General features: G+C 40.3%; 13 protein-coding genes and 1 non-coding gene across 14 annotated transcripts; 6 read left to right on the forward strand and 8 right to left on the reverse strand.

The window, feature by feature from the left end:
• Positions 1-151: 151 nt before the first annotated feature.
• Positions 152-2,626, reverse strand: BRETT_001485 (uncharacterized protein; the record flags this gene model as incomplete). Its single annotated transcript, XM_041280036.1, has 1 exon — positions 152-2,626. The coding sequence occupies one exon, from the start codon at positions 2,624-2,626 to the stop codon at positions 152-154; it is 2,475 nt and encodes an 824-aa protein (XP_041134538.1).
• Positions 2,627-3,979: 1,353 nt separating this feature from the next.
• Positions 3,980-5,001, reverse strand: BRETT_001486 (uncharacterized protein; the record flags this gene model as incomplete). Its single annotated transcript, XM_041280037.1, has 2 exons — positions 3,980-4,231; positions 4,963-5,001. 2 exons carry the CDS (start codon positions 4,999-5,001, stop codon positions 3,980-3,982), a joined length of 291 nt encoding a protein of 96 aa, XP_041134539.1.
• A 212-nt stretch (positions 5,002-5,213) lies between these two features.
• BRETT_001487 (uncharacterized protein) lies at positions 5,214-6,119 on the reverse strand (the record flags this gene model as incomplete). The annotated part of the gene is made up of 2 exons (XM_041280038.1): positions 5,214-5,976; positions 6,094-6,119. The coding sequence occupies 2 exons, from the start codon at positions 6,117-6,119 to the stop codon at positions 5,214-5,216; spliced, it is 789 nt and encodes a 262-aa protein (XP_041134540.1).
• A 146-nt stretch (positions 6,120-6,265) lies between these two features.
• BRETT_001488 lies at positions 6,266-6,350 on the reverse strand. Its single transcript has one exon. It is a non-coding gene; the product is annotated as a tRNA-Tyr (tRNA).
• A 2,380-nt stretch (positions 6,351-8,730) lies between these two features.
• GTR2 (GTP-binding protein gtr2) lies at positions 8,731-10,065 on the reverse strand (the record flags this gene model as incomplete). The annotated part of the gene is made up of 2 exons (XM_041280039.1): positions 8,731-9,754; positions 9,998-10,065. 2 exons carry the CDS (start codon positions 10,063-10,065, stop codon positions 8,731-8,733), a joined length of 1,092 nt encoding a protein of 363 aa, XP_041134541.1.
• A 609-nt stretch (positions 10,066-10,674) lies between these two features.
• Positions 10,675-12,084, forward strand: BRETT_001490 (uncharacterized protein; the record flags this gene model as incomplete). Its single annotated transcript, XM_041280040.1, has 1 exon — positions 10,675-12,084. One exon carries the CDS (start codon positions 10,675-10,677, stop codon positions 12,082-12,084), a length of 1,410 nt encoding a protein of 469 aa, XP_041134542.1.
• A 1,815-nt stretch (positions 12,085-13,899) lies between these two features.
• On the forward strand, positions 13,900-15,528 carry HGT1_1 (high affinity glucose transporter; the record flags this gene model as incomplete). Its single annotated transcript, XM_041280041.1, has 1 exon — positions 13,900-15,528. The coding sequence occupies one exon, from the start codon at positions 13,900-13,902 to the stop codon at positions 15,526-15,528; it is 1,629 nt and encodes a 542-aa protein (XP_041134543.1).
• Positions 15,529-16,537: 1,009 nt separating this feature from the next.
• Positions 16,538-18,514, reverse strand: SSA2 (Hsp70 chaperone; the record flags this gene model as incomplete). Its single annotated transcript, XM_041280042.1, has 1 exon — positions 16,538-18,514. One exon carries the CDS (start codon positions 18,512-18,514, stop codon positions 16,538-16,540), a length of 1,977 nt encoding a protein of 658 aa, XP_041134544.1.
• A 1,000-nt stretch (positions 18,515-19,514) lies between these two features.
• Positions 19,515-20,810, forward strand: BRETT_001493 (uncharacterized protein; the record flags this gene model as incomplete). The annotated part of the gene is made up of 1 exon (XM_041280043.1): positions 19,515-20,810. The coding sequence occupies one exon, from the start codon at positions 19,515-19,517 to the stop codon at positions 20,808-20,810; it is 1,296 nt and encodes a 431-aa protein (XP_041134545.1).
• Positions 20,811-21,361: 551 nt separating this feature from the next.
• On the forward strand, positions 21,362-22,012 carry BRETT_001494 (uncharacterized protein; the record flags this gene model as incomplete). The annotated part of the gene is made up of 1 exon (XM_041280044.1): positions 21,362-22,012. The coding sequence occupies one exon, from the start codon at positions 21,362-21,364 to the stop codon at positions 22,010-22,012; it is 651 nt and encodes a 216-aa protein (XP_041134546.1).
• A 602-nt stretch (positions 22,013-22,614) lies between these two features.
• Positions 22,615-23,175, forward strand: UBC2 (Ubiquitin-conjugating enzyme E2 2; the record flags this gene model as incomplete). Its single annotated transcript, XM_041280045.1, has 1 exon — positions 22,615-23,175. The coding sequence occupies one exon, from the start codon at positions 22,615-22,617 to the stop codon at positions 23,173-23,175; it is 561 nt and encodes a 186-aa protein (XP_041134547.1).
• Positions 23,176-23,849: 674 nt separating this feature from the next.
• Positions 23,850-25,025, reverse strand: BRETT_001496 (uncharacterized protein; the record flags this gene model as incomplete). Its single annotated transcript, XM_041280046.1, has 1 exon — positions 23,850-25,025. The coding sequence occupies one exon, from the start codon at positions 25,023-25,025 to the stop codon at positions 23,850-23,852; it is 1,176 nt and encodes a 391-aa protein (XP_041134548.1).
• A 505-nt stretch (positions 25,026-25,530) lies between these two features.
• On the forward strand, positions 25,531-25,776 carry BRETT_001497 (uncharacterized protein; the record flags this gene model as incomplete). The annotated part of the gene is made up of 1 exon (XM_041280047.1): positions 25,531-25,776. One exon carries the CDS (start codon positions 25,531-25,533, stop codon positions 25,774-25,776), a length of 246 nt encoding a protein of 81 aa, XP_041134549.1.
• A 193-nt stretch (positions 25,777-25,969) lies between these two features.
• BRETT_001498 (uncharacterized protein) lies at positions 25,970-26,908 on the reverse strand (the record flags this gene model as incomplete). The annotated part of the gene is made up of 1 exon (XM_041280048.1): positions 25,970-26,908. The coding sequence occupies one exon, from the start codon at positions 26,906-26,908 to the stop codon at positions 25,970-25,972; it is 939 nt and encodes a 312-aa protein (XP_041134550.1).
• Between the last annotated feature and the right edge of the window lie 930 nt (positions 26,909-27,838).

The following is a 27,838-nucleotide window of genomic DNA, read 5'->3' on the forward strand; positions in this document are numbered from 1 at the left end:
ATACTAATCAGCAACCGTCATTTCTAGGTACTTCGTATCAGTTATATCTATTATAGATGCATATATATTAATGGTTTATTATATTCGGTTTATTTTGTCGTCATTGTCATGTTCATCGTAGTTTCAGTAGTATTGGTTTCTTGTGCGCTCACTAATTAAAGCCAAACCAGCTGTCCTCCTCTTCCACATTGTATTCACTCTCGTCTCCACTACCAGAGTCTTCAGAGAAAAGTATGTGCTTCAAGGAATTTTTGGAGTTACTCCTTACCTTTGAAAGTGTGGATATCAGTTTGATCTCAGAGTTATTCTCCATTCCTAAGGATGTGCTTATAGATCCATTTTCGGGCGTACTTTTATCTTCATCCTTCGAATTGAACTTCATCTTCGTGAAGGTTCCTTCTATAATTCCGTCGCCATCCTTCTGCGATCCACAAGATGATTTTGTATGTGCTCCAAACCCAAAGGAAAGAACGCCGGGCTCATCTGGCGATGCACCACGCAGATCAATATCTTCCCCGTTGAATTCATTTAGTGCACCTACTGCAGCATCAAAATCAGCTGTTGAAAGCGAATTGTTTCGGCCCTTGACACTTCCCTGTGATCCAGAAAAGAAATCCGACCCACGAGCCATCTGGGTGGATTTTGGACTGAAGTCATTATCAATATTACCGACAGCATCCTCCCCAAGAGGACTATCTCCCAAAAGCTCCTGAAGAAACGCAGAAGCAAGTGAAGATCGACGCGCCGATGTGGCCGTTGGGTCAACAAGCATTCCTCTGATGGAGTTTGCAGCACTGTTTGTGTTTTTGAGTGAATTCAAGCTCGCAAGAGATGGAATCCGAGGAACAGAGGCTATGGATAGTCCCTTCGTGTCAACCTCAGCATCGTAATCACTCGAATTGGTGCTTGATTGGGACCCAAAGCTACTATCCGAATCGTAGTCTGAATAGTCGTCAAAGTAGCTGGCCAATTTGTTCAAGTCATAAGTTCTACTGTCGTTCCTTTCCTGATTCATAAGATGTAATTGCCTCGATGAGTGTGTTTGTCTAAGCGAGTCTTTTTCATACTCATCCAACTGTTCTGTGCCTGGTGTCTTCACACTTGATCCCATGCTAATTGTGTTGCTTCTTCTTTTCCTGGTCTTTGTCCCCAAACCACGGCTTGAAAATGGAGTCTCTAATGTAAAAATTGTTGGCTGTGGTTTGTCTGATGGTTTGGAGACCAATCCAGAACGCTGCTCCAGTCCAAAAAGATTACTAGCAGTCGAATTGCCTCGCGATAAGCCCGCCAAGTTGAGCCGAGAGCCGGATCGCGACAAATCGGCAAGGTTCTGCCTCGAATTTGACCGAGATAGTCCCCTACCACTTGTTGCCAAGTTACCGTATGACTGAGGTTGAGGAGAGATTCTTGAAAATGAGCCTTTTCTAGAACTGTCGCTATTCCTGGAGCTGGTTCTGGAAATGGAGTTTCTTCTCGAATGGGACCGGCTGTTTGTTCCGGAGAATGAATTCCTTCTTGAATTGGATCGTGAGTTTGTTGCAGAAAGTGAATTCCTTCTCGAATGAGGTCTGGAAGCCCGGCCTGGCCTAGTTGGCGATTGGATGATTGTTGTGTACTTGGCTGTGCCGATTGTGGCAAGCTCATTAGACGAGTCCTCGAATCTAATCATACTCATGTCGATCGGAGTGCTGAGAAGGCGGTAGAGCTCGCGGTCAGATGAGAATGTAAGAATTTTGTTGAGGTTGAAGTCATAATCCATGAGAGAGAAGACGGTTCTCCGACATTCGGACTGTTTGAAGTAAACCGGTGTGCAAAGTGGGATCTCATTGAAGATAGGCCTGTTGAGAAGCATCTGCAGAAGAGTTGATATGACTGCACCGTGCGAAATAACGATGAGAACGGTGTCTTTATCGGCACTGTAAGGCTGTCTGGTGTAATAATGCTGCAGCAATGTTGTCAGGTAGTCGAAACACCGTTGTTTAAACTCCAGAGGCGGCTCTCCGTAATCTCCACAGTGGCCCAAAGCGTTATAACTCCAAGTTGAATCTTTTATGCTCCTAAGATGGGTTCTAGTAGTTGGATTAAGAGGTGGAGGCGTCCCGGGTGTTTTTTCATGCTGTTTATTCCACTTGGCGATCTGGCTGTCCATACCAAAGTTTACCGTCGGCGATGTCAAGTAGATATTGACGTTGTTGATCATCGAGTAGCCGTCGTCATTTGGTGGTAAGAAATTTAGGTTGAAGCTCTCGTTTAGCCATTCTGACAAAGCTTGGTCTACACGAAGCCTGTGTGTCACTCTGCAGTGTGCGGGGTTGAACTCTGGCTGATGCTCAAGCCGAGAAAGAAGCATCTCGGCCGTCTGTATGCATCTGTTGTATGGAGAACAGTGGATGAGTATCCGGAGTCTTTTCGATGGATGTTGGGGTGCAATGTGAGAAGACATCATCCTCACTGCGGCATCCATTTCCTTATCTGCCAACAGAAGATCGACCGGTGGGTCAAAATTTGCAAGCCATGATGTCGATGGTGAAACCTGATCATCATAACTGGAAGGGGACGCTGGTCTTGAACATTCTCTATAAGCTTTATCTACCCTTGAGCAATGCCTAAGAAGAATAAGATGCATTTTTTCTTGGGGAGCTTGAAATGCAGCGGATCTTATAAGTCGGCTCCCCTCTATCCGATAGGTCTCAGGTCAAGTAACAAATTCTGAATGCCAACACGTGGATTTTTTGTTCAGCGTTACTGATTGAATACTTCTTATTCGTTATTATTAATTCGATGGCTTTCAAATGGTCGCTGGAGCGTTTATATGCTGGATATGGAAGATATGCCGGACGATCTATCCGCTCCGTTTCTTTAAATAACCAAATAGGTGGGAATTTTGTAACTGATATAGTTGACCGACTAAATGTAACTTGCATGCCAAAGAACGATTGAACTAGCGATGGATTTTAATCGGTGGAAAAAAAAATACAAGAATAGAAAAAAAATCAGAATGCAAGCTAAAATGAGCATAATCATAGGAATTTCCCCGACAAATTTCCCGACGGGTAGATGCCTCGTACTAATGGGTAAGCTGAATTGCCTTTGAGTATTTGCACATATTAATATTTATACATAATCTAAGTCAACATTATTAAATTCTTCGAGTCTACTTTTGCCTACCTGCTCTACAGACCACTCCAAAAGAAAGGCAAATTTTTCAGTTTGTGTTGTCAAAAGACCGTATTATGAGGCTGCCCCTTTGCAAAGCTCGATTGTGCCGTAACTTAACTAAATCTTAGAATCTTCTTATTTATCACATTACCCAAACTCCACAAATTCTTCAACTTGACAAGTTTCTTGTGATTTCTGTACCTTTCTGCCTTATTTCGGCAACACTCGGTGTTTGCGCCGACTGCTTAAAAGTCGCTATTTCCCCTCCTTCCTCAACAAAGGCAGTTAGGTGGTTTTACTCAACAAGTGTCCATATACTCAACAAGGCATATGCATTTATTTTCTGGGATTTCAGCCGCTTTTTTTACCGCGCGGTTTAACTTTTCAAATTGGCATGCACGGATAAGTGAAATATGTGTGTATATCTTTTTCAGCAGACCCCGATGCCCAGACAATGTAATTAGGTATATAAGCGATAGATAATCGAGGTGACGTATGCTTCATCGTACCCATCTTATCATTAATGTTTTCCAAACTTCCATTTTCATTTCGTCGCTGTTGGACGGTTGCCTCTCGCATTGCTGCACCGCTAAATATCTCATCTCTTCTTCACATTTTTCTACACACCGTTGGCATCTAAAAGAGTTAAGACAACTAATAGTATATCAATTATAAAAATATGGGAATCTATCACTGTAACATTAAGTATTTAAGGCATACACCCCGCTGGCTTTTCGTCCCGTGTATCATAAATGTTTTATCACGAAGGGAAAAAACGGCCTGAGCAAAGTTTGAAACAGTCCTTGATTAGCCCAGATCTTTAAAATCCTGGGCCACCTGGGCCACCTGGTCCTCCTGGACCGCCTGGACCGCCTGGACCGCCATCACCATCACAGCAGCAACTCAAGCATTCATCTGCAACGTAGCATGCACATAAAGCAGCTAGACATGTACAGCATGAGCATCCACTACTACGCTTTTGGGGCTGCTGTTGAACATACATTGGCTGCTGGTAGTATCCAGGTTGTTGTTGCTGCATTTGTGGCTGCTGCATCTGAGGTCTTCCGTATCCCTATAATTTAAACGAACGAAAATGTTAGTATGCTGGATAATTTTAGACGTTCAACGTTCTGCATTAACTTCGGAAATGTGCATTAACTTGTGCAATCACCGTTTGTTTTTATCAACTCTTGATGCTTCCTTATTTATGATCAAACAGCCCAAATTGATTGTTTATCATCAACATGCCGTTTACCGCTGTCACAATGTTACATTCCGATGCCAAACCATCTGCTTAGATAAAAATTGGTGCGTACCTGATTCATTTTCAAGATATATACCTGTTGGCAGTTAGACTCTTATAAAAATATATGGTGCCTAAACTCTAATCCGGTCCAAAAATGCCATGAAAAGGTCTAATACGAAGTGAAGAATGTAAAATTTTTTATTTATAAATACACATCAATCTAAGCCATCAGAAAAAAATCTATATTTACCGTTCACAGATTTTTATATTTATTTTTTTGTTACCTTCCATATCCTGCAGGATAGTAATCTCATTACAACTATCAAAAGTATCATTACGGAATAGAGCTGACTAGGCGCGAAAACTTTATTTATTTTGCATGCACGAGTGTATCTCATTAAGTATAGAAGTTCTTCGGCGGCAGCCATCAAATACCGAACAATGCATATATGATATCAAGAATGTTTCGGCCCGTTTATTTTTTTTCTCAGTTCCCAGCACTTGCTTATTCAAAATTGATCGGGAGTAATATCCCGCTGCTCCTTTATTTCACTTACTGTCTCCCTGGAATACTTTAAATTTCCATTTGCAATCATCTCGGGTAGAGAAATGGTCTTTCTGTTCGAGATCAAGTTCTAATCCTTTTTGCTTTCTTACTTGCTGATTCTCAGTACTTCTTATAATTATATTATTATACGTTCAAAGCTATCGTGAAATTTATTTTTTATTATCCCCCAAGAATGAAAAAGAAAACCAAGAAACCTTCTCAAAATAGGCATGCTCCAATAAAATAAAACATGAATTGCATTTAGTTCTCATCTGAAAACCTCCACCTGCTACATTCAAAAGATGCGTAGCACCTAAACTCATTACTAAGGCCATTCTTGTGTTCAGGATAGAATGTTGTTATTCTGGTATCTGGATAGTTTCTTTTGACGTTATCCTTCATTCTCTCCCCGGTACAACTGATCAACTTGTATTGTAAATCTCCTGATTCGGTCTCCGCCTTTTTGTCACCTCTTAGCAGCGCTTTGGCTGTCAATGATGATTTTTGCTGACATTCTGGCTCAAGAAAAGGAGGATCTATTAAAAGCCGATCAACTTTGCCTTTAAGATCATCCCTAAATTCTTCTGGTTGGTTGTAGTCATAAAATCCAAAGTGATCCTTGCCCGAAAGCAATGCAAATCTCCTATCAAACTCAAATAGATATATTTTTTGGGTCGGAAGTGTGCTTGGATTCCTTGCCTTGATCATAGCATAAACTGAGGGTGCACTCACTATGCATATGACTGTATTCTCGTCGGCACCTTCAAGTAAAGCATCTGCCAAAATATTCGCCGTCTCATCGGAATACCAAAATTGTGATAGTTGCCAGTCCTCTTGAAAATCGTCTATTGTCAGCGCCGTATTCTTTTGCGTACTTTTATCTGTGTTTGATTTTTCACCTTCTTCTTTCCTTGAAGAGTACTCATTCTCAGCACCCTCGTACAACTCAGCAAACTTTGCTAGCCTATCCTTTTGCTCATCTCTAAATTCCTGTAATGCAGCTAGAGATTCTGCTGATAACACGCTGGAAAAAATGAACAGAGCATACCGTCGTCAATAAGACGATGATGACTCTCGTATTAAATGTTAGTAAAACCTTCACATCTGATGGAAATCAAAAAAAAATAGAGGTTAATCTTACGGTATATCATCATCTAATTCTGTCATTTTATAAAACGATCAACAAACTTGCTTTGGTCTACGAAGTACAATTTCTGAAGAAAGATAGTCGCCCAAGTTTGGGAACTTGATTTAAAAGGTACGAAATTGAAGCAAAAATATATTTCACCTAACCTCAAATAGGTAAAAAATAATCTCACCTCCGGGGATCGAACCGGGGACCCCAAGATGTCTTTTTTCAATTACAGTCTTGTGCTCTACCAACTGAGCTAAGGTGAGATCTTCGAAAATGTAAATGGTCGGACTGAAGGTAACAAAATATTATTTTTTATAACCTGAAGTATAAGGATTCTTTAGATGATTACCAAATCCGTCTAAAGATATATAATAGATTAATAAGATTGTTCTCTGATACTTCTCGTATCCTTTCATATCTCTTATCTCATAGCTCTCTATGAATCATTCTATTCATTCATTATTCCATCTAATAACTTATCTTTTTTAATCTCCCTTTCTAGAAAAATAACTAAATCATAATCTAACCTTGCCTCTGTATCAAAGGAGGGCAAGGGCGCATATTTATATTAAATGGAGAATGACACTTCTTCCATTTCTCTTCCAATTTCATACAATAACAAATTATATGCCAAAGAGGAATCCATCCTGTTTGGGAACATCACATTATGTGAATTCAGCATAACCCGCGATCATGCAAAAACCTGTTGTTTTGCATATGCAGTCGCCACACGAATATTAGTCAGCTTATTCCGATGTAGCTCTTTCTTATTGTCCTTCGGGTCACTATCCTTTCAGTACGCTTTATTTCTTATTCGCGCTTCTCATAAATTATTTCGGAAACTATTTATATCTTTCCGTGTTACCTAATCAGGTAAATGAATTCATTAATATTTTATCTGGCTTTAAACCAATATGCGCTTGGTTTGACCCCTTACAGAAAAGTAAAAGTTTACTGTCCTTTTTGTACACATTCAAATATTAACATAAAATTAAAAACGTTGATTATACTTGTTAGGAAGCTACTTGTCGGACATATGAAAATATGTCGGACTGTCGGAGTTAAGAGAGACCTTATGAGTTACTCCCGGGCTTTAGCTATCAAACTCCTTCTTTAATAGTGTCGGAACCTATGAGTTATAATAATGTTTTATATGTTAATAACGCATAAAGGTTCAACTGATATTTGATTTATAATATGTGGATCAAATTAATGTTCAGACAGATATAAGAAATAATTCGCGGGGAAATTTTTCCTGTGAAATAAATTTCTCCCTAATCTACTTTCGGCTGAGAATGACCTATTCCACTTCTGCGGAAAAATATCTCTTATATGTATGTACTACTTTTTCCTTATATACTATGTGTCTCTTAGAAGGGATGACGACTTTATTGTGTAATTTGCAATACATATTCATATAAGGAAATCCATCTTGAAGTGATCCTTCAGCTGAAACCAAGAGTAACCTTCGGGTTCTCGCTGGATTACAAACGTGTTCGTAAGGACCCTATTTTTTTATTTTGTTATGGGGGTCATTCTATGCAACAGAAGTCTTTTCTATATCCGAACTATATGGCCAATCCCGTTCATAACCTTGGGCATCTGCGCGCTCGGTAGTGCTACGGCACAGAGATATGTGAGCAATTAAGCAGATACAAATGTCACACGGGATTTATATACTCTGACAAATAGAACTAATAAGAACCTAGCAGTCGGGGAGATTCAGACAATTGTAAGGTCGGTTACCTAAGTGGGTGGATATAAATGTACCAAGTGGTCTGTGTGATAATGTTAATGCCTTTAACATTCTAACAATTGTGTATGTGTCACCATAGAAGAAAATGAATTTACTTCCTTTACTCTGTTACCATCAAAGTGGAGTCGAACTAGTTGTATTGCAAAATGGGCTATCGGGTCTCGTCCCTTCGTAGAAGAAACAAGTTATATAAAAAGAGGTAAAGTAAAGTAAAAATAAAAAGGAAAATAAAGTGAGGTAATCATACATAATGTAATAGATGCGTCGAGAGTCGCGTCTACATAAAGCTGCCCTGCCTTGTTTATGCCCAAGAAAACCTCGCTCATAAGGATCAAAGGTATTTAAACATGTGCATTTCCCCTTTTTATCCAATTAAATAACCTATTACAGAAACAATTTAATTATGAAATATATTTTGGTAGCTGGTATCTAATATTTGATGATTTGATTGCTAGGTACGAAAGTGTAGTCCGATCTGATTATGTAGGAAATAAGACACAGGCTAAAAATCAATTGATTGTTTTTGAGGAGTATAGTTTTATGAGTTTATGTTGTACCCTATCGATCTAATATGTATCTATTGGATAAAGATCTGTTTATTTCAAAGATATTACCAGTCATGCATCAATAAAGATGTTCACATGATTAGTTATTTTTCACTTGAGAAATAAATGATATTTTAATTACTTTTTATGCAACTGTGAACAAAAGAAAGCCTAGTAATTCTATGTTAATATCCAGGCAAATATCTATTCATTCGCAGTATAAATACGGAAGATAAAATACTTGCTTGAAAAATTAAAATGAGCAATAGCATCACAGGTGAATTATTAGCGGTAATATTTGTATTCCAAAATATGTAGTAAACATAGATACAAGCAAGCAAATCATTTGATTCTCGACTTCTCCCACATTTTTTCCAAACTCTTTTTAAATATATTCACATTATGATCAATAACTGTTATTGAAGTAGCCTCGTCCCCTTCTTCCAACCTACTAACTCCAACAAGAGCTAAGCCTCTAATCATCTGATACAAATACAACGTTGTTCCATTCTGGAGTTTCGAAATACATCTCGTAGGTTTTGCCACATATATTGGATCAAGTTCTGAATTTTTTGTTTCTGGAACAATTGAATTTGGCGACGTAAATTGAGAAGATGATTGGACCGATGAATTCCTTGCACCAAGCGCTACTGAATCAGGCCCATCGATTTTACGTGGAGGTTCATAAAGTCCGTCCAAATCAATGGTAACATCAATGAATTCAGCACAGACTTCGTATGTTTGAATATCAACCGGGGAGGAGTCAGTAGCGACGTAAATCTTGGAATTCACATCAAATAAGAAAACTTTATCAAAATTGCTATACTGCATAAGTAAGTCTAGCATGTTTTCCAATGCTGGAAGTTCATAGATAAGCTTCTGAACAATTCTGGAAAAGGCTTCATAAATGGAATGATCAAATATGGATGTGAGATAAAAAGAAATTTGGACCCCTTCCAAACCGTAATCAAGCAAATCATCGCCGACCCTTTGCATGATATCACGTTGTGTATCAAGTCTATAGTCTTCCGAAAGACCATCAACTTTGTGAATTAAGACCTCAATATGAATTTTCGGATTGACACTGACTGCATATTTTATTATAACGGCAAGATTTTGAAGTGCGCTTAAGTACTCATCCTGAGAATCTATGACATAAACTAATGCACCAATAGACGAAAAAAGCTTTTTGGAATCATACAATGAGGGCTCAAACATATTCAATTGGCCTGGAAGTTCCACCACTGCAAGATCAATCAACGACTTGAAATTTTCCGTGGTTGGTTTTGTTGTACTCTCGAGATATAATGTATCCAACGGCTGGACATTATGAAAAACAACTTTGCAAATGGACGATTTTCCCGACCTGAGTGTGGTTAGTACATACTTCCAAAAGTAACATATTAATGAGTATACAGTATTATCATAGAACAAGGCAAATTTTGTAGTTGGCATCCAAAATGATCGTGGGAAAATTGCATTTTTTTTTGTCGTCGTACTCCATCAACTACCAAAATTCTAGCTATTTATAATACACTAACGATCTCGATCAACAATGCTCTCAGCTAGTTGCTTTACTTTCACTTGCTCACTTTTGGAAAAAACTTACCTTCGTAGTCCCATAAGAAGTATTGTAACGGGGTTCTGCACCCCAGGCGCATCAATAATACTATCCATTATCAATAAAGCAGAACTTGTTGATGATTGAAACAGTGTATGCAAAGGCTTCTGCTTGTCAAAAGTCTCAATCAAACAAGAGGACACTATAAGATGCCCTAAACCGTATCTCCATTTTCGGTCCGCATCGATCGAGAAAAACAATATGCCTTCTCAAATTATTTTTATTCATCGTTTTTTTTTGGCCCCGACCTGTTTTCTTTTCTGCACTGCCTGCCTGAGCTATTGCGAGCGAATCGGGAAAGCTTGCGCGGCTGTCAATTGTGATAGAAAAAACCGGAGATCGCTTTCCGAAATGATTTGATGCCGATAACAGAACGAACGAGATAGAGGCAGTTTTAAGAAGTTACAACAATGTTAGTTAACCTGAATTATCACAATATGGTACTCGATATATATAATTGGAATGATGGCCGAAAATTTCGGCTCTGGAATTCCTTTTTTTTTAGCATACTATAAAACAAATGAAAATCCCACATGCAGACATATATCATTTAAAGATCAAACGCAACATATTCTAGGGGTCTCTTACCGACGATTAAAGAACTAAATTTGTGTCCCAATTATATATATATCTGCTAACTGGCTGTATAGTCAAACAACGAGAACATGGGTGTGAGTGATTTGTATTTTCCTGATGAGCCTAAAGGGCCATCCATGAAAACTAAGTGCCCTGGCCCAGAGACGGAAGCAAAACTGGCTGAATTGTCAACAGTGTTTGATACGAAAAATGCTATATTTGTGGCTGATTTCTATAACTCGCTTGGAAACTACATTTGTGATGCCGATGGAAATATACTTCTTGATGCGTACTGCCAAATTTCTTCGATTGCTCTAGGATACAACAATCCAGAACTTTTGAAAACTACCAAGACCAAGGAGATGTCAGTTGCTTTGGCAAATAGACCTGCTCTTGCATGCTTCCCTTCAACTGACTATTACAAAATCCTTAAGGAAGGATTGCTTTCGGTTGCTCCTGAAGGATTGAATAAGGTCTACACTGCACACACAGGATCAGACGCTAATGAGATGGCATTCAAAGCCGCTTTGCTATATCAGGCTACAAAGAAAAGAGATGGAAAGCCATTCAGTGAAGAAGAGAAGGCATCTGTGATGAAAAATGAGTTTCCAGGAGCTTCTGATATGGCCATTTTATCTTTTACCAAGGGATTTCATGGTAGGTTATTTGGATCGCTTTCAACTACTCACTCGAAGCCAATCCACAAGTTGGACATGCCAGCATTCAAATGGCCTGTTGCACCTTTCCCTGTTCTGAAGTATCCTCTTGAAGATCACGTGGAGGAGAATAAGGAGGAGGAAGCAAACTGTCTTAAGGAGTTGGATCATATCTTGGCCACATACCCACACCAGATTGCAGCAGCAATTATTGAACCTGTTCAAAGTGAAGGTGGTGACAACCATGCCAGCCCTACTTTCTTTAAAGGTGTTAGAGAACTAACCAAGAAGCACGGTGTTCTTATGATTGTCGATGAAGTTCAATGTGGAGGTGGTGGTTCAGGAAAAATATGGCTTCATCAGCACTACGGTATCACACCAGATATTATGACATTCTCGAAGAAGATGCAAAATGCAGGATTTTTCTTCCATGATCCAGCGATTGCCGGTGATACACCTTCAAGACAATTCAATACTTGGTTCGGAGATCCATCCAAGGCCTTAATTGCAAGAACAATTGTCCATGAGATCAAGAAGAACCATCTTCTAGATGAGGTGACGAAGACAGGTGACTACTTATATTCGAAGCTTGATGCAATTAGAAAAAAGCATCTCAAATTGATGCTCAACCTTAGAGGCCAGCATAGGGGCTTCTTTGTTGGATTCGACCTGCCAACTGTTGAGCTTAGAGATAAGTTCATTTACACATGTAGACAGAAGGGTTTGAACCTCGGAGGATGCGGTGATAAAGCTGTTAGATTGAGACCGGCTCTTGTTTTCCAGCCAAAACACGTTGATATTCTTGCCAAAATTATGGAAGAATCCTTCGAGGCTCTTGAATAGATTGCAAACTGGCCGTATATATAAAATAAACTGAATTATGGCCTTTTGCTTGATATGAAGAAAGCGGTGGGGTTAAGTAGACTGAACAAGACTGAAATAGCGTAGAATCTAATCTATAATAGTTACTATAGCACTTCGAAATTTCACGTGCTTGATGCGGAAACAACAACTAGATGTATTGTTTGGCGTAATCATTCCAATAAACATAGAACGTGATACTTTTGAAGGATGAGCATGCTAGTGACATTTGTATTAGACATGTGTGAATAATGTGAAACAAGAACAGTTCATTTTTCATGATGTAATAATGCTTCATTTTGAGAAATCATTTCGTCACTCGTCTATTCAACAGATTTCGTGATTATCGACCTATACACTAGAAACGAAAAAAATAGAGCTCACACAAAAGTAGTTGTCGGAGATAAACTTTAGGCCACTCTGTTTCCGAATGCAACAACATCTTAAATACTGGAAAATTACTCCGAAAGGGCCCCAAATACAAGTACTTCTACATTTTCCATTACTCCGAATCTGTCACATCTGTGCACACACCAATAATTCTTACAATTCCAATAATCAATTTCTTTTAGAATGAAAATCGGAAAATAGACATGTGGTCGATAACGATAACATGTAGACAAACCTGAGTTGTATAAACAACATTATTCAATAAATGTAAGCAAATTGTCCAGGCATTCATACTGAACTTACAGAAGTTTGCTACAGACAAAAGCGAGCCGAACCTCTTCGTATTAACTTTTTGAACCGCTCTATTTGAAATTGCAATATTATGTAACAGCAAAAAAAGACTATACTTAACCGATTCCAGAAGGATGGGGTAAGCACTTGGAAGTGGAGTCAAAGTTGTCTGCTTTACACGGATAATCTTTGTGAATGTCATCCTTTGGAAAAGGTGTAGTGTCGAAGGCAAAAAAAAAAATTAAACTGAAAAGAAGCAAAAAGAGGAGAAATGACTAGATTTAAGATGTTACACAGAGAAGGGCTGGTATCACATAACTTCGGGCGAAAACTTATTTTAGGACAAATGAGAATGCTTGTAAGTGCATTTGTCTGCTGCGTGCTCAATACGGATCATCGTTAATCCGCATTTCAACTTCTAGTAGTAGACAGCGAATATTCCGAGAAAGGGCTCTTAAAAATTTTAAGTGGCGAGATATTAAAGCAATAACAAGAGAAAAGTGTTACGCAGGGTACTCCACATCAACTTTTTTTTGGGACAAAGCAATCATAATTTCTGTTTTAGGGTGTTCAAAAATAAAAGGAACCGGTCTAAAAGTGCTGCCTATTGTTCAATTTGCAAAATTATGCAGGTGCCAGGCACTTCCCCGCGCTAAGCAGGAAAGAAGAAAAAAAATAAAACACATAATTTTCCGAGTGCGGTTGCTGCCAATGGAAAATTTACCGAATAGTGGGGAAATGCGACTCCACTAAAGTAGCGTTAGCGGGGTCTATTGTCTACGGAGAAAAAAATCGCCAACATCTTTGCGGTATCCGTAAATATTTAGACATCTTATGAAATAACGTCACAGAAGGTTCCGAACAAACAAAATATAAAAAAAATGAATGACTGATCCAGTTAGGGTGGCTGTTCCCTTTTCGAAAAATTATGTGCACGGGAAGAAGGAATATAAAAGGAAAGCCATTTGCAAACCGACGACCTCTTCCTTTCCTCAAACATCTCAGGGGTTGCTTAACTGGCTTTTGAATTTTTCTTCTAACCATAAAAGGTAATTTGTCAAGTTTATTTCAACAAATACAACCAAATAATAACAGCAGCAAAAGAAAATTCGAAACATGGGTTACGAAAAGCGATTAGTGGGTTCTGCCAACAAAATTAAGAACTTCTTTGACAAGTTCCCAAAAGTGTACAATGTGTACATCGTGTGTTCAATTTCGACTATTTCTGGTATGATGTTCGGTGTGGATATCTCCTCGATCTCTGCCTTTATCGGTACCGATCAGTACAGGAGATATTTCAATAATCCCGGATCTGCAATTCAAGGTTTCATTACGTCATCTATGGCTTTAGGTTCATTTTTCGGCTCTCTTGCAACCTCATTTGTGTCTGAACCTTTAGGAAGACGTATATCCCTCGTTATTTGCTCATTCTTCTGGGTTGTTGGTGCTGCTATCCAGTCCTCAGCTCAAAATAGGGCTCAGTTGATTATTGGCAGACTTATTTCTGGAATTGGTGTTGGAATAGGAAGTACGGTTGCACCAGTTTACGGATCAGAGTTAGCACCTCGTAAAGTCAGAGGATTTGTGGGTGGACTTTTCCAATTCTGTGTCACTCTTGGTATCTTGATCATGTTTTATGTCTCCTACGGATTGCACTTTATCAATGGAGTGGCATCTTTCCGTATTGCCTGGGGATTCCAGATAATTTTCGGTCTTGCTTTGTTTTTGGGAGTCTTCTTCTTGCCGGAATCTCCTAGATGGCTTGCAAAGCACGGATTCTGGGATGAATGCGAGTCTGTGGTCTCAAAAATACAGGCTAAGGGAAATACTGAGGATCCAGATGTTAGGATTGAAATTGCGGAGATTAAGGAGCAAATCTTGGTTGACGAAAAAGCAGACACGATCACATATGCCACGTTGTTCAACAGAAGATACAGATTCCGGACCGTTACAGCAATATTTGCTCAGATTTGGCAGCAATTGACTGGAATGAACGTCATGATGTACTACATTGTGTACATTTTCCAGATGGCTGGCTACACCGGAAACACAAATTTGGTTGCTTCATCAATTCAGTATGTTTTGAACACCGTCCTGACAATTCCGGCCTTATTCCTCTTGGACAAAATCGGCAGAAGACCAGTTTTAATGGTCGGAGCATTGCTCATGATGATTTTCCAGTTTGCAGTGGCTGGAATCTTGGGAACGTACTCGGAACCTGTTTCCTCAGTTGGTGGAGACGATACCATTCGTATTCGTATTCCGGACAGCAACAAGAGTGCGGCAAGAGGTGTGATTGCAATGTGCTACTTGTTCGTTTGCTCATTTGCAAGTACTTGGGGTGTGGGAATCTGGTTATACTGCTCTGAGGTTTGGGGTGACAATGCCATTAGACAGAGAGGAGCATCTCTCTCGACTGCAGCCAACTGGATTTTCAACTTTGCCATTGGAATGTACACACCATCATCTTTCAAGAATATCACTTGGAAGACTTACTGCATTTATGCGACATTCTGTGCCTGCATGTTCTTCCATGTGATGTTTTTCTTCCCGGAGACTAAGGGCAAACGGTTGGAGGAGATTGCCCAGATCTGGGATGAGCACATTCCCGCATGGGAGACCGCTTCTTGGCAGCCAGAGTTTACTGCTGCCGAAGAGAAAGACGTGGCTAGTAAAATGCAAACTGAACATGTTGAGAATGCCAATAGAAGTAATGGTGTCGACCAGATTTCCAGCAGCGAATAGTGTTGATGATATGCCCCGGCTTTGCCGTGTTCTTATGATTTATGTTTAATTCTAGCCTTAATTACTTTTATTTTATGCTATTTTGCTTCGTTCTACTCCCCTAATATTTTGGTGGGGACAGCAGCTTATCTTTTATTACTATTGATGCTGCTTTGATTCAGTGAACGTTCGCTTATGCTCTAATGTGATGAAAATCAGAAACTTGATGGATGGTTGCAGAGTGAGTAGAAGTGAGTGCGCTTGTTATGGTGCATTTTTAAACTATCTTTGATGTAGAAGTTGAAAATTTTATTAAGTTGCGATGAGTGTAGTTGGGGCTGCGTTTTTCAAGTAATGATAGGCGCAAAGTTGAATCATATTTGGATGGAATTCAGAAAATAGTTACTTTGAACAAATCGTAAACTTGAAAGTTGGATGTGCACAAAGAATACATGTTGCTTTACTTGTGCAACACTTCCGAAAGGAAATCTATAAAATGAAGTGGATAGGATGCTTTAGCGATATTTCAGGGGCATTAAGTTACTTGGGTTCGGGTATCCAGGGAGCACAAAAACGCAATCCGATCATGATTACAAACAGAATAATGGAGCTTGGCAAAGTCAGATAACTCATGAAGATGCAAGTAGATGTGGAGAGTGAAATGTTAGAAGTTAGAGTTAAATAGAAGTTGTTTATAAGTCAATTACAAGCTGAAGCGAAGTTAATTAAAAGTTGAACAGAAGTTAGTCAGACGTTAGCTTGTGTCTACTTGCATATTCTAGATGATCCAGACATTACGACATGTAGACGCCAATTTCTTATAAATCAAAATTACCAAACTTCCTCCTGTAATGTGTCGAAGACCCGCCATTCTAGCAATGAGCCTCTTCTCATCGTTTACTGCTTGTTTTTCCACCATCCACCAAAATATCAAGCATCTACAAAATCCAGCTACAATTACACCAAGCTAACTCAAAAAAATGTATTTGCAACGTCTAAAATTAGTCCGAATAGCGTGCGGCAGCGACATTTAATCGACCTCCTCAACGGTTGGGCCATCAGATCCTGCATTTGGAGCAGAACCAGCGCCTGGGAAGCCACCAGGAGCAGCACCGGCACCAGGAGCGGCACCAGCACCAGGAGCAGCACCAGGAGCGGCACCAGGAGCACCTCCAGCCTGGTAGAACTTGGTCATGATTGGGTTAACAGTAGACTCCAAGCTCTTTTGCTCACTCTCAAACTCCTCCTTGGTAGCAGTCTGGTTGGCATCGAGCCAGCTGATGGTCTTTTCACAGGCATCAACCAACTGCTTCTTCTCGTCCTCAGAAACTTTCTCGGTGAACTTCTTGTCGTCGGCGGTGTTCTTCACGCTGTAAGCGTAGGACTCCAACTGGTTCTTGGCCTGGATCCTCTCGGCCTCCTTATCATCGTCGGCCTTGAACTTCTCAGCCTCCGAAACCATCTTGTCGATCTCCTCCTTCGACAATCTGCCCTTGTCGTTGGTGATGGTGATCTTCTGCGACTTACCAGTACCCTTTTCGACGGCGGAAACATTCAAAATTCCGTTGGCATCGATATCGAAAGTAACCTCGATCTGAGGAACACCCCTTGGAGCTGGTGGGATTCCAGTCAACTCGAACTTACCCAACAAGTTGTTGTCCTTGGTTCTAGTTCTCTCACCTTCGTAAACCTGGATCAACACACCAGGTTGGTTGTCAGAGTAAGTGGAGAAGATCTCAGACTTCTTGCAAGGAATGGTCGAGTTTCTTGGGATCAACTTGGTCATGACACCACCGGCAGTCTCGATACCTAGGGACAATGGGGTGACATCCAAAAGCAACAAGTCCTGTGTCTTGGATGATTCATCACCGGAAAGGATGGCGGCCTGAACGGCGGCACCGTAAGCAACAGCCTCATCAGGGTTGATGGACTTGTTTGGCTCTTTTCCGCTGAAGAAGTCGGAGACCAACTTCTGGACCTTTGGAATTCTTGTGGAACCACCGACAAGAACGATCTCATCGATCTGTGACTTGTCCAACTTTGAGTCCTGCAACACCTTCTCGACAGGTGCCAAGGTGGATCTGAACAGATCAGAGCACATCTCCTCGAATCTAGCCCTCGTGATCGAGGTGTAGAAGTCGATACCTTCGAACAAGGAGTCGATCTCGATCGAAGTCTGTGCAGAGGAAGACAAGGTTCTCTTGGCTCTCTCACAGGCAGTTCTCAATCTTCTCAATGCCCTCTGGTTGCCGGTCAAGTCCTTGTGGAACTTTCTCTTGAACTCATTCGAGAAGAATGTAACCAATCTGTTATCGAAATCCTCTCCTCCCAAGTGGGTGTCACCAGCGGTGGCCTTCACCTCGAAGATACCATCCTCGATGGACAAAAGAGAGACATCGAAAGTACCTCCACCCAAGTCGAAAATCAACACGTTCTTCTCGCCTTCGGTCTTCTTATCCAAACCGTAAGCAATGGCTGCGGCAGTTGGCTCGTTGATGATTCTCATCACGTTCATACCGGCAATGGTACCAGCATCCTTGGTTGCCTGTCTCTGCGAGTCGTTGAAGTAGGCTGGGACGGTAACAACGGCATCCTTAACCTTGCTGCCCAAAAAGGCCTCGGCGGTCTCTCTCATCTTGCTGAGAACCATGGATGAAACCTCCTCTGGTGTGAGAACCTTTGTCTCACCCTTGTAGTCGACCTGGATCTTTGGCTTTCCATCTGAGTCGATAATCTTGAATGGCCAGTGCTTCATATCACTCTGGACCTCTGGATCGCTGAACTTTCTACCGATAAGTCTCTTAGCGTCGAAAACTGTGTTGGTAGGGTTCATGGCAGCCTGATTCTTGGCAGCCTCACCGATCAATCTCTCAGTGTCTGTGAAGGCAACATAGGATGGGGTGGTTCTGTTACCCTGATCGTTGGCAATAATGTCAACTCTGTCGTTGGCAAAGTGACCAACACAGGAGTAGGTAGTACCTAAATCAATTCCGATTGCGTTAGGCATTTCTAGTATATGTGTCTGTGTATCTAGTTGCTGTACGCTATACTATACAAGAAGATAGATATCAAAAGACAAGAGTCAAACAAAAAAGAAGAAGAGAAAAGGAAGAGGAAGAATAAAGATACAGTCCACTGACAGCTTATTGCTTACCGTGACTTTTTTCATATTGATCCCTTTTTTCGCTTTTTTCATCCAACGGGCGAAATTTTTTTGTTTTTTTTTGTTTTTTCTTGCTCAATTACTACCAATTTCTTCTTCTAGAAGCTTCTTCGAATTCTCCCCAATTTATTTAATATTTTTTTTTCTTAAGCCCCATCTATTATTCCAGCCATTCTCCTCCTCATACTAAAGCATCAAAGCCTCAATTGGGCTTGCCTTGGTTCATATAGGCAAGGACTGGTCGATATATCTGTTCTCCAGATCTCATTGTGTGGACATTTCATTTTTAGTAGCTTCTATATCTGTATCAGCTGATGGGCATTCTACCTGTTTCCTGTTTTGGATAACACGCATCTGTAATCTGCATTTCAGATCTCACCCGTTTCCTAATCTGTAGAGGAACGTCACACAGTGTGCCCAAGGATGTGTTACTCAAGAAAATCTTGAAAATTACCATGCATCGTTTTTTTATTTTTTTTTATTTTTTTTTTAAAACAATCAGCCTCTGCTTATTTAAACTTTTAACTTTTAACTTTCGAACTGTACTCAAGTCTAAGTGCTGCTTGTCACATGAGGATTACCATATGTCCTGTAGAGATATATTCCAACACTCTCCCCACAGTTTTTGAAAATGGATTTGTTGCCGACTAGTGCATGCGGCTTTTCTCCAGGCTCAAAAAAAAAAAGTATTCTGAAAAAAAAGCGAGCACCCCAAATTTTGCAGTCATGTTTATCAGTAATATTCCTTTATCTCGAATTGAGCCTATCTTTAGGCTATCACCAGTTTACCCACACTCCCCTCACAGCGTCAAATTATTCGTAATACCGCTACATATTTGATAAAATGACATTCGGTAAAAAGTTCCGCGAGGACAAATTCCTCTTCCCTAAAGATGCTACGCCTATTAATCACGGATCATACGGTGCAGTTCCAAAAAGAGTTTACGAGACGTATAAAAAATGGCTTCACAAGGACTTCCAGTTCCCAGATGAATTTATGCACTTCTTCCAGGCACAGGAGATGGAGAAATCACTAAAAGTGGTGTCAAAGCTTGTCAATACCGACTACAAAAACCTCGCTTTTGTGCCTAATGCAACTTCCGGAGTTAATGTTGTTTTCAGGAGTTTCCCATTTCAGAAAGGCGACACAATTGTGGTCAGCTCGGTTATTTATGATGCCTGCGGCAACACAATTGACTTTGCAGCCCGCAGAAACGGTGTGAATCTTAAGATTGTCGATATTACGTTTCCAATGTCGGAAAAAACAGTTTTAAGTAGATTTGAGGCTACATTCAAGCAGATGCTTGAAACAAAGAAAACCGGGTCTCAGGTTGTTTGTATCTACGATGCAATATGCTCGATGCCAGGCTGCAGGATGCCATTTGAGAGAATCACCGAATTGTGTCGCAGATATGGAATTGTGAGTTGTATTGATGGCGCACACTCGATTGGAATGATTCCGATCGATATTCAGGCCATTGGATGCGACTTCTACACCTCGAATCTTCATAAATGGCTTTACTTGCCTAGGGGATGCGCAATTCTTTACGTGACTCCGAAATTTCACGATGCAATCATGCCTTTCCCAATTTCCCACTCATACAAGGATCAGGAATTCTACAAGCGGTTTCTTTTCACGGCATCGAACAACTACAGTTCGTTTTACTGCATTCCAGAGGCCTTGAAATTTGTCAACGAGGACTGTGGCGGCTTTGACAAGATCAGAAGTTACTGCAGAAAGCAGGGAAACGACATCATTGCACATTTTGGAACCGATCATCTCGTCAGTGTGACAGAGCCATCTGCAGATGATCTAAATTTCATGGTTACTGTGAAGGTTGATCTCCCAAAGGACAAGCAGGAGTTCTTTGCACGTAGTTTCAAAAACAAGCAGTTTGAGAACGAGGTGAGGGACTTCGTGTTAAGTGATCTTCTCCGGAAATCACGGACTTTTGTCCAGTTCGGCTGGCACAACAATTTCTTGTTTGTGCGTTTCAGCTGCCAGATTTATACCGACTTGCAGGAATATTTCTGGGGTTACGATCAATTCCTAAAGGAATTGGACCGCTTCTATGCATCAGACTTGTTCCAGAAGTGGAACAACAGACCTGCACGCACTTCCAGATGCTGCAAGCTATAATCAGATCCATCTGATTCGACAGCTTTGCTTCTCGTTATGCATTGAATCTGTGCACTGCACCAATGTTATACGAGACCTTTCTTGCCGTAGCTTCTTTTGTAGTCTGCCTCACCTGTTGTAGAACAGTTTATGAAACTAGGCATGACCTTCGTTGAAATTGTGTAGAGATGCTCGATGGATATTTCATACATGTTTCAGCGATCCCTCTACACTTTTCATTTTCTTTGCTTACGAAACATCCGGAGGCTGCGTTTCCTGTTAATACAAATATCTGATCATGTACTTCTGGAAACCCTCATTGAGTTCGAGCTTACTATGGATTCATATTTTTATAATTGAAGGTCATTCTTGATCTTTTATCATCCAAAAATATATCGGCTTGCCGCCCAGTGCGTATTTTTTGCTGGCGCTAAAACTTTCTCGAACCTGCCTGCATGCACATTTCAAGAAGCTTAGAAATTCATCAAAAATTCAACCCAAGCAAGATTTGTGGTCACTCACCGATCTTCCCCATATATTATTCCAATTATCTAATTGCCTGTCATTTGTACATGCCTAAAGTGTCGCGAACGCCTAGAAACATTGATACTAGCGTCTATCTGTATGATTGGCTCCCGAAGTTCCTTATCTTGCCGGATAGTGCGACCTCGTTCAAGCCAGCATATAAGTTCAAGGAGGGCCGTTTGCTCAAAATTCTATCGGTGGAACGCAGATTAAAGCAGGATGGCTCATATAGATGCAATAGTGGGCTTCGGGTTGTTGCTTGTGACGCTAATAGTCGCATCTTTGCTATTTTAAGTTCGAAATCTATCAATCAGTATGAGCGAGACGAACGCATACGCGTAACGAAAAACCTAATTAATACCGAAATATTTGTGACAGAACTCAACGTGAATTTTTTGACACCTAGGCAGGCTAGCAAACTGTTTGGATATTCAGATAATCGAGCACGGGCAATTCTGGGTGGCAATTCCCGCTCTTTGCTGGCTGATATTCCTGCTTATGCAATTCTTCAAGTTGAAAATTTCCGCATTGGCAACAGAGATAGATACATCCCTCAAAATGTGGATGCAATCCCCTATATATATACACTTTCCGACTACCAGAAGAGATATTTAGCTTCTGCATTTGACAATGAGAACGATTATGCATCCAAAACAGGGGGTGCCGAGGGCGATAGTGACGAATTGAAAAGCCAGTAGTGCTTGTCACGGGGATGATCACGTGATATAATATAGTCGAACCTAGTTTTGTTAATATGCAGTGTTATGACTAGGTAACTGCACGAATGTTTAGTGAACAAGAAGTGAATGAACTACTTAAAGTATTTACAACACATACTTGTCTCATGTTGGTATTCCCAACAGTTAAAATAGTACACATGCTAGAAAAGGCGGGCCCGAGTCGATATGCACCCGTACACCTCAGAAGAGTTCCTAGAGGGCGACAGAACAAAAACCTCAAAAATTGGAATTCTTGGGGAGAAAGCGAGAGGTATTGGAAAATTGGGAGATGCTAAAAAAAAAGGCACAAAGCGCGATGGTCGATCTTGATCGTGTGGTTATCACTTTATGAATTTGTGTATGTATATAAATTTAAAACACATCAAGGTAATAAAAGGTCACTTTATACTCATCAATAATCGGTAGTCAAACGAATCATAACTTTAACCTAACTTAACGTTAAAAGGGGCATAATTTAGAGGTTAGAGTAGGATAATAAGAATATATCAACCACAGAAATCAAATCTGGTTACAAGCATAACGAAAAAGGACATCGGATACAGGAAAACAGGAAAAGAAGAATGTCTACACCAGCAAGAAGAAGATTGATGCGTGATTTCAAGAGAATCCAGAAGGATTGCTCGGGCGGAATATCGGCATCTCCATTGGCTGATAATGTGATGGTTTGGAATGGGATCATTATAGGGCCTCAGGATACACCATTTGAGGATGGAACATTTAGACTAAAACTCACGTTTGATGAACAATACCCTAACAAACCCCCACAAGTGAAATTTATATCAGAAATGTTTCACCCCAATGTTTATGCATCAGGTGATTTGTGCCTGGATATATTACAAAACAGATGGTCACCGACTTACGATGTGGCGTCGATTCTCACGTCGATCCAGTCGCTTTTGAACGATCCCAACATTAATTCGCCCGCAAATGTTGAGGCTGCAAACCTATACAAAGATCACCGCAGTCAGTATGCGAAAAGAGTTCGTGAAACTGTAGAAAAAAGCTGGACCGAGGATCTGGACGATTTAGGAGACGATGATATGGACGACGAGGGCGATTTGGACGATTCGGATGATGGAGAAGGAGACGCAGATGGCGCCAGTGACAGTGATAAACAGTAGGCTGCTTTACTTTGTGTAGACTATAATATATTAAGGGACTATGCACAAGATGATGATAGTAAGAGGAGAGGTTGCGTAGATAGAAATAAAAACTAGACACACGATAATTCTGCGGAACGGACTGCTGGCATTTGGCGCTAATTTGTGGATGTACGTGCAATAAATAGAAAAATTGAGCTGACCAATAATAGGGCGTTAGGACTGATATTTGGATGTAATGGTGTTAAAAGCAGCAAGCTTATTGGAATGATGTCTTTCCTCTCTGGTAATAAACGTACATTATCAAAGGCCGGCCTTGTGACAATGCTCAAACCAATGGTATTAATATTTCTGATCAAGCCAATTGAAATAATAGCAAGGGATTCGAAGAGAAGATAATGAGGGAGACATAAAGAAAGCTTCAGAAAAGTCTCCGAATTATGGCGAGTTATGGCGGAAGTGAAGATCAAGATCTAAATACCTGCATCTCAATATCTGATAGATATCTAGCAAAGTTTAGACCAGATATAGGCATATATATCAAACGCTAATGGAAAATACTGCAATACTGAAGTCATGGACGACCTCCACAATTCTGTGGAGTGTAAATACAGATCGAAACCACTCGATTCCACTCCAGGATTATCAACACACTTCATATATTTGGCACTTCAGATACCTAAGCCACGTCTATTTTATGCTAACCATAGATAGTACCATTTCCTGCCACTTCCAGTTTCCTTGCTTTGTGATATTTCAAGAGATTCATCCAACAGCTTGCTTAATCTCTCATTCTCTTTTTTCGCTGCTGTCTGCTCCTCATACTCCTTAATCTGCCGTTGCTCCTCCTCCCAGCCATTCACGGGAACGCTTCCTGTAAGATTCACCTTTCTGTCATGGCGGAAAGCAAGCACAGTAAGTATGGTAAGCACCGCTATCAAAATTCTGTTATATGGGTTCATTCTGCGATCTTGTTGATACTGCTTGAGACGTTTGAACCCGAAAGAGCGAGCATCCAACTCTGGGAGTCGTCTTATGGGTGTTTCAGCGGTTGGCCTGGCCGTTTTTAACACAGACGGATATCTAAAAGGTAGATCAGGTGGAATACCGGCTTTACGATTCATCATATCTGCAGGATCCAATTTCCTTGCATTGCGGGCCAAAACCGTGTCTCTTTTCTTTATCTTATCCCCAGAATGCTGGAGCACAAACGCCTGTCTTTCCTGCTCCGGTTTACCGGTCCTTTCACCTACTTGCTGGATGATTTCTGTTAATTCATCTGCTTGTTGTGCTTTGGGTGGCATATTTTGCGAAATTTCCTTGTTTTTATCATTATCCGGCCCTGCTAACCCATCAGATGGTGCTATCTCATTCAAGCCACCCTTTCCAGACACACTGTAGTAGTCATACAAGTTTGGAAATCCCTCCCTTGGCCCGAAAGACCCGTAGGCCAACCAGTAGCAAAATCTCTTTTGATCTATAGACAACAATTTCCAGCTTCGCTTTTGCAATTCCTTCACCTGCTCACCCATGAAATGCCGATGGTAATACGGAAGCTTCTTGAATGCCGCCGGATTAACATAATATGGTGCAGGGTCGAACTTTTTGAGGTCGAAGTCCTCCTCCTCTAAATCACCTTCGCCTGTAAATGATGACAACACGTCTCTAATTGACATATTCAGTAATATCTTTTTCCTCTTTTGGGCATCTCTCTTTTTTTCCACTGCTGCCCTTATCTGGTCTGCTGTTGGGGCCCCGTACTTCCCTTTATTTGGCTCCGTACTCATCAACCTAATAAATGTGGAAATCCTGTTAGTTGACCCAACCAATCGATTTGGTTTGGGCAATAATATCACGCCAATTATGGCCATAATTTTGAATTCAAATTGGTGGAGGTAATTATAAAAGGCCTATTTCCCTTCAGAGTAATTTAAGCCCTTAAGTTGACAGATTTAGTGCATTTACTCGTTGTCATACATCCTCGTTGGTCAATAGACACGTCTCGCTTTAGCCAGATAAGAAATTCAATGCACCTGTTTTTTTGAATTTTTGAATTTTTTGGCTTCCGGTTCATTTCTATTTTTTTCAACTTTGTTTTCCGCGATTTTGCATTTTGCTAACTGCTTATTGAACTGAGAGCACACTGTCATAATCACATCAGATCTACAAGTTGCTCACAGTGTTTAGTAGTTCCTGTGCACACTTTATAGAAACGATAGGACATAACTCCGAACGGCTTGTGAGACGTATATAGGTACAAAGCACCTTTCAAAATAGCATAATTCCACAAATTCGATCTCTGCAACATAAATCTAATTACCATCGCTTTCAACTATTATTACATACATCCATATACAACGACACATAATCACAGAAATGGACACGGAAGAACAGAAAAAGACTACAAACTCGGTTGCCAACTACTTATCGGGAATAACAAGCAGCCCCGTTATAGTCAAGCTTAATAATGGTTTCGAATACCATGGAATTTTATCTTCAATCGATGGATTCATGAACATCGTACTTGAAAAATGCTCTGAACAGGTTGGTTCCAAGGTGGTGAAGAACTACAACGAACTCTTCTTGAGAGGCAATAATGTGATGTACATCTCCCAGGCTTGAATACGGGTCTAATGTGTAATTATCTTTCTGTACATTAATATATACTGTTAGGATCCAGAATACCGTCAGGCTGTTCATTGTACTAAGTCTGCTCCATATCATATAACGTTGCTGGTATCATAGTCGCTGTTATGTGCGTAAAAATGCGGTTACTATTTGTTTGCCGATTATCAGATAGGTTATCGTGTAAATTTTAGTTTTCCTTCATCTGAGTTTCGTCAACCTGAATATCGGCTTTACCATCAGCTTTGTGGCCAGCCCCACTTTCTTCTTCCTTTCCTTCGGCATTCTGAATCTCACTAACCTCATTCCTCTCTTTGGAATCACTCTTTTCTTCTTCATTCTCTTTTCCTTCTTTATTGGCATCACTTTCCCCTTTCTCAGCCTGATCTGACTTGCCCCGCCTTCTATGCCTTCTCTTCCGTGTCTTTTTGGCACCCTCTGATTGGGAATTATCGTTTTTTGCATCAACATCAGCCACTTTCTTCTTCTTCTTCTTCATACTTAATGGATTCGGTCCTTTAGGTCCTCTTTTCCGTTTTCTCTCCGGACGTTTCTCGGAATTTGCATTCTCCTCCTCGGTTTCCTTATCCTCATCTCTCAATCCGGCACTCCTGGCATCGTTTAATCCTCCAGTTAGCTTTCTTCTTTCCACTGCACGCACAACTCGACTTGTTGCAATTGACATAGGTTCCATTATCATCACTGAACGATTCATATATATCAATGGAACAGCCGGTATCTGCCGAAGATCTCGCCTTAACTTGGCATTCTGTGTGACCACCACGTATCTGAATTTATTTTCTCCATCAACATTAGTTATAGATGAAATGCAATCGTCTGAAGTTTTCGTTTCATCATGATGACATCTTCTTTTTTCCATCGTTTTTGCAATGTCAATAGCCTCCTGATTTCCCGAATTGTACAAGTGGTTGATGCAGCATTGTGTGATAAATAGTTTTGTTTCCATTTGGACTGTCCGGGCGATTCCTTTATTGAGGTCAAACTTAGTTTTTTGTGCCTCTAATATTGCATCTGAGTCCACTAGCACTTGAATAGGGGGCTTAAATTTGAATGTCATCTTATACACATTCATTTGTTTTCTGTATGCCTTAGCCCTCTTTTGCCTCATCTTGTTGGATTTGGTATTATGAATGTTACTACTTGCAGTTTGAAGTCGTAGATTGTATTATTTGGATTTCTTAGGCTTCTACCATCTCTTGAATATATTTATCGAGACGTGAAAATTTGATAGATTTTTTTAGATACGGTTACCGCATTCGGAAGAATGTGAAAAATATCAGAAATGCTGAAAACGTATAATTAGATGGATCTTATCAAAATCAAGTATCTCAAAATTGATTCATACCATCGTATATCATTCGCACAATCCTGAAACTATAAATTGAAATTCGCATTTGTAACGAGTATCCTGATTTGCTCTTTGAGTAGTGAATTCATTGTGAGTTGTTCATTTTGAATACTAATGCTTCTACACAAAGTACGCTGCATTTTCACTTTCTCAAATAAAAATGCAGGTAAAAACAAACTTGATAAATGTAAGAGAGATACCACATTGTTGCAAATTAAATACACCGAAGGATTTTAGTTAAAGGCGATTTACCTTGCTCTGTTCACACAGATCTATTATATAATTACATTATTACGTGGCCCTGAGTAGGGAATTGTCTATGCATCGTCCTCGCACCATCAAGTCGATCGACGCATATAGCTAAAAATATCATCAATGTGAACACGTGAATCACACCTCGCACCTGGCGATAAAGTGAACTGAATAAAAAAGGGATACCGGGAGTTCAGGATTTCGCGGGTTTTGGAATTTTTGGGAAAAGAAAAAGGCAGAGGAAGACCTTCTAATAATTGTAGGTGAGGACAGGCCAAAAAAAAAGTGAAAAATACAGCGATAAAAAAATTTTAGTACCACTCAAGTAAAAGCTGTTTAAAGAACTTGTACTTGTGATCCTAGTACACAGACAGACCTTTTATCAACCATAGGACAACTAACCTTTATATAAACAAACATGGCAGGTGGTATGTATAA

The sequence above is a fragment of the Brettanomyces bruxellensis genome, chromosome 1 (genome assembly GCF_011074885.1).
Source record: "Brettanomyces bruxellensis chromosome 1, complete sequence".
NCBI lineage: Eukaryota > Fungi > Ascomycota > Pichiomycetes > Pichiales > Pichiaceae > Brettanomyces > Brettanomyces bruxellensis.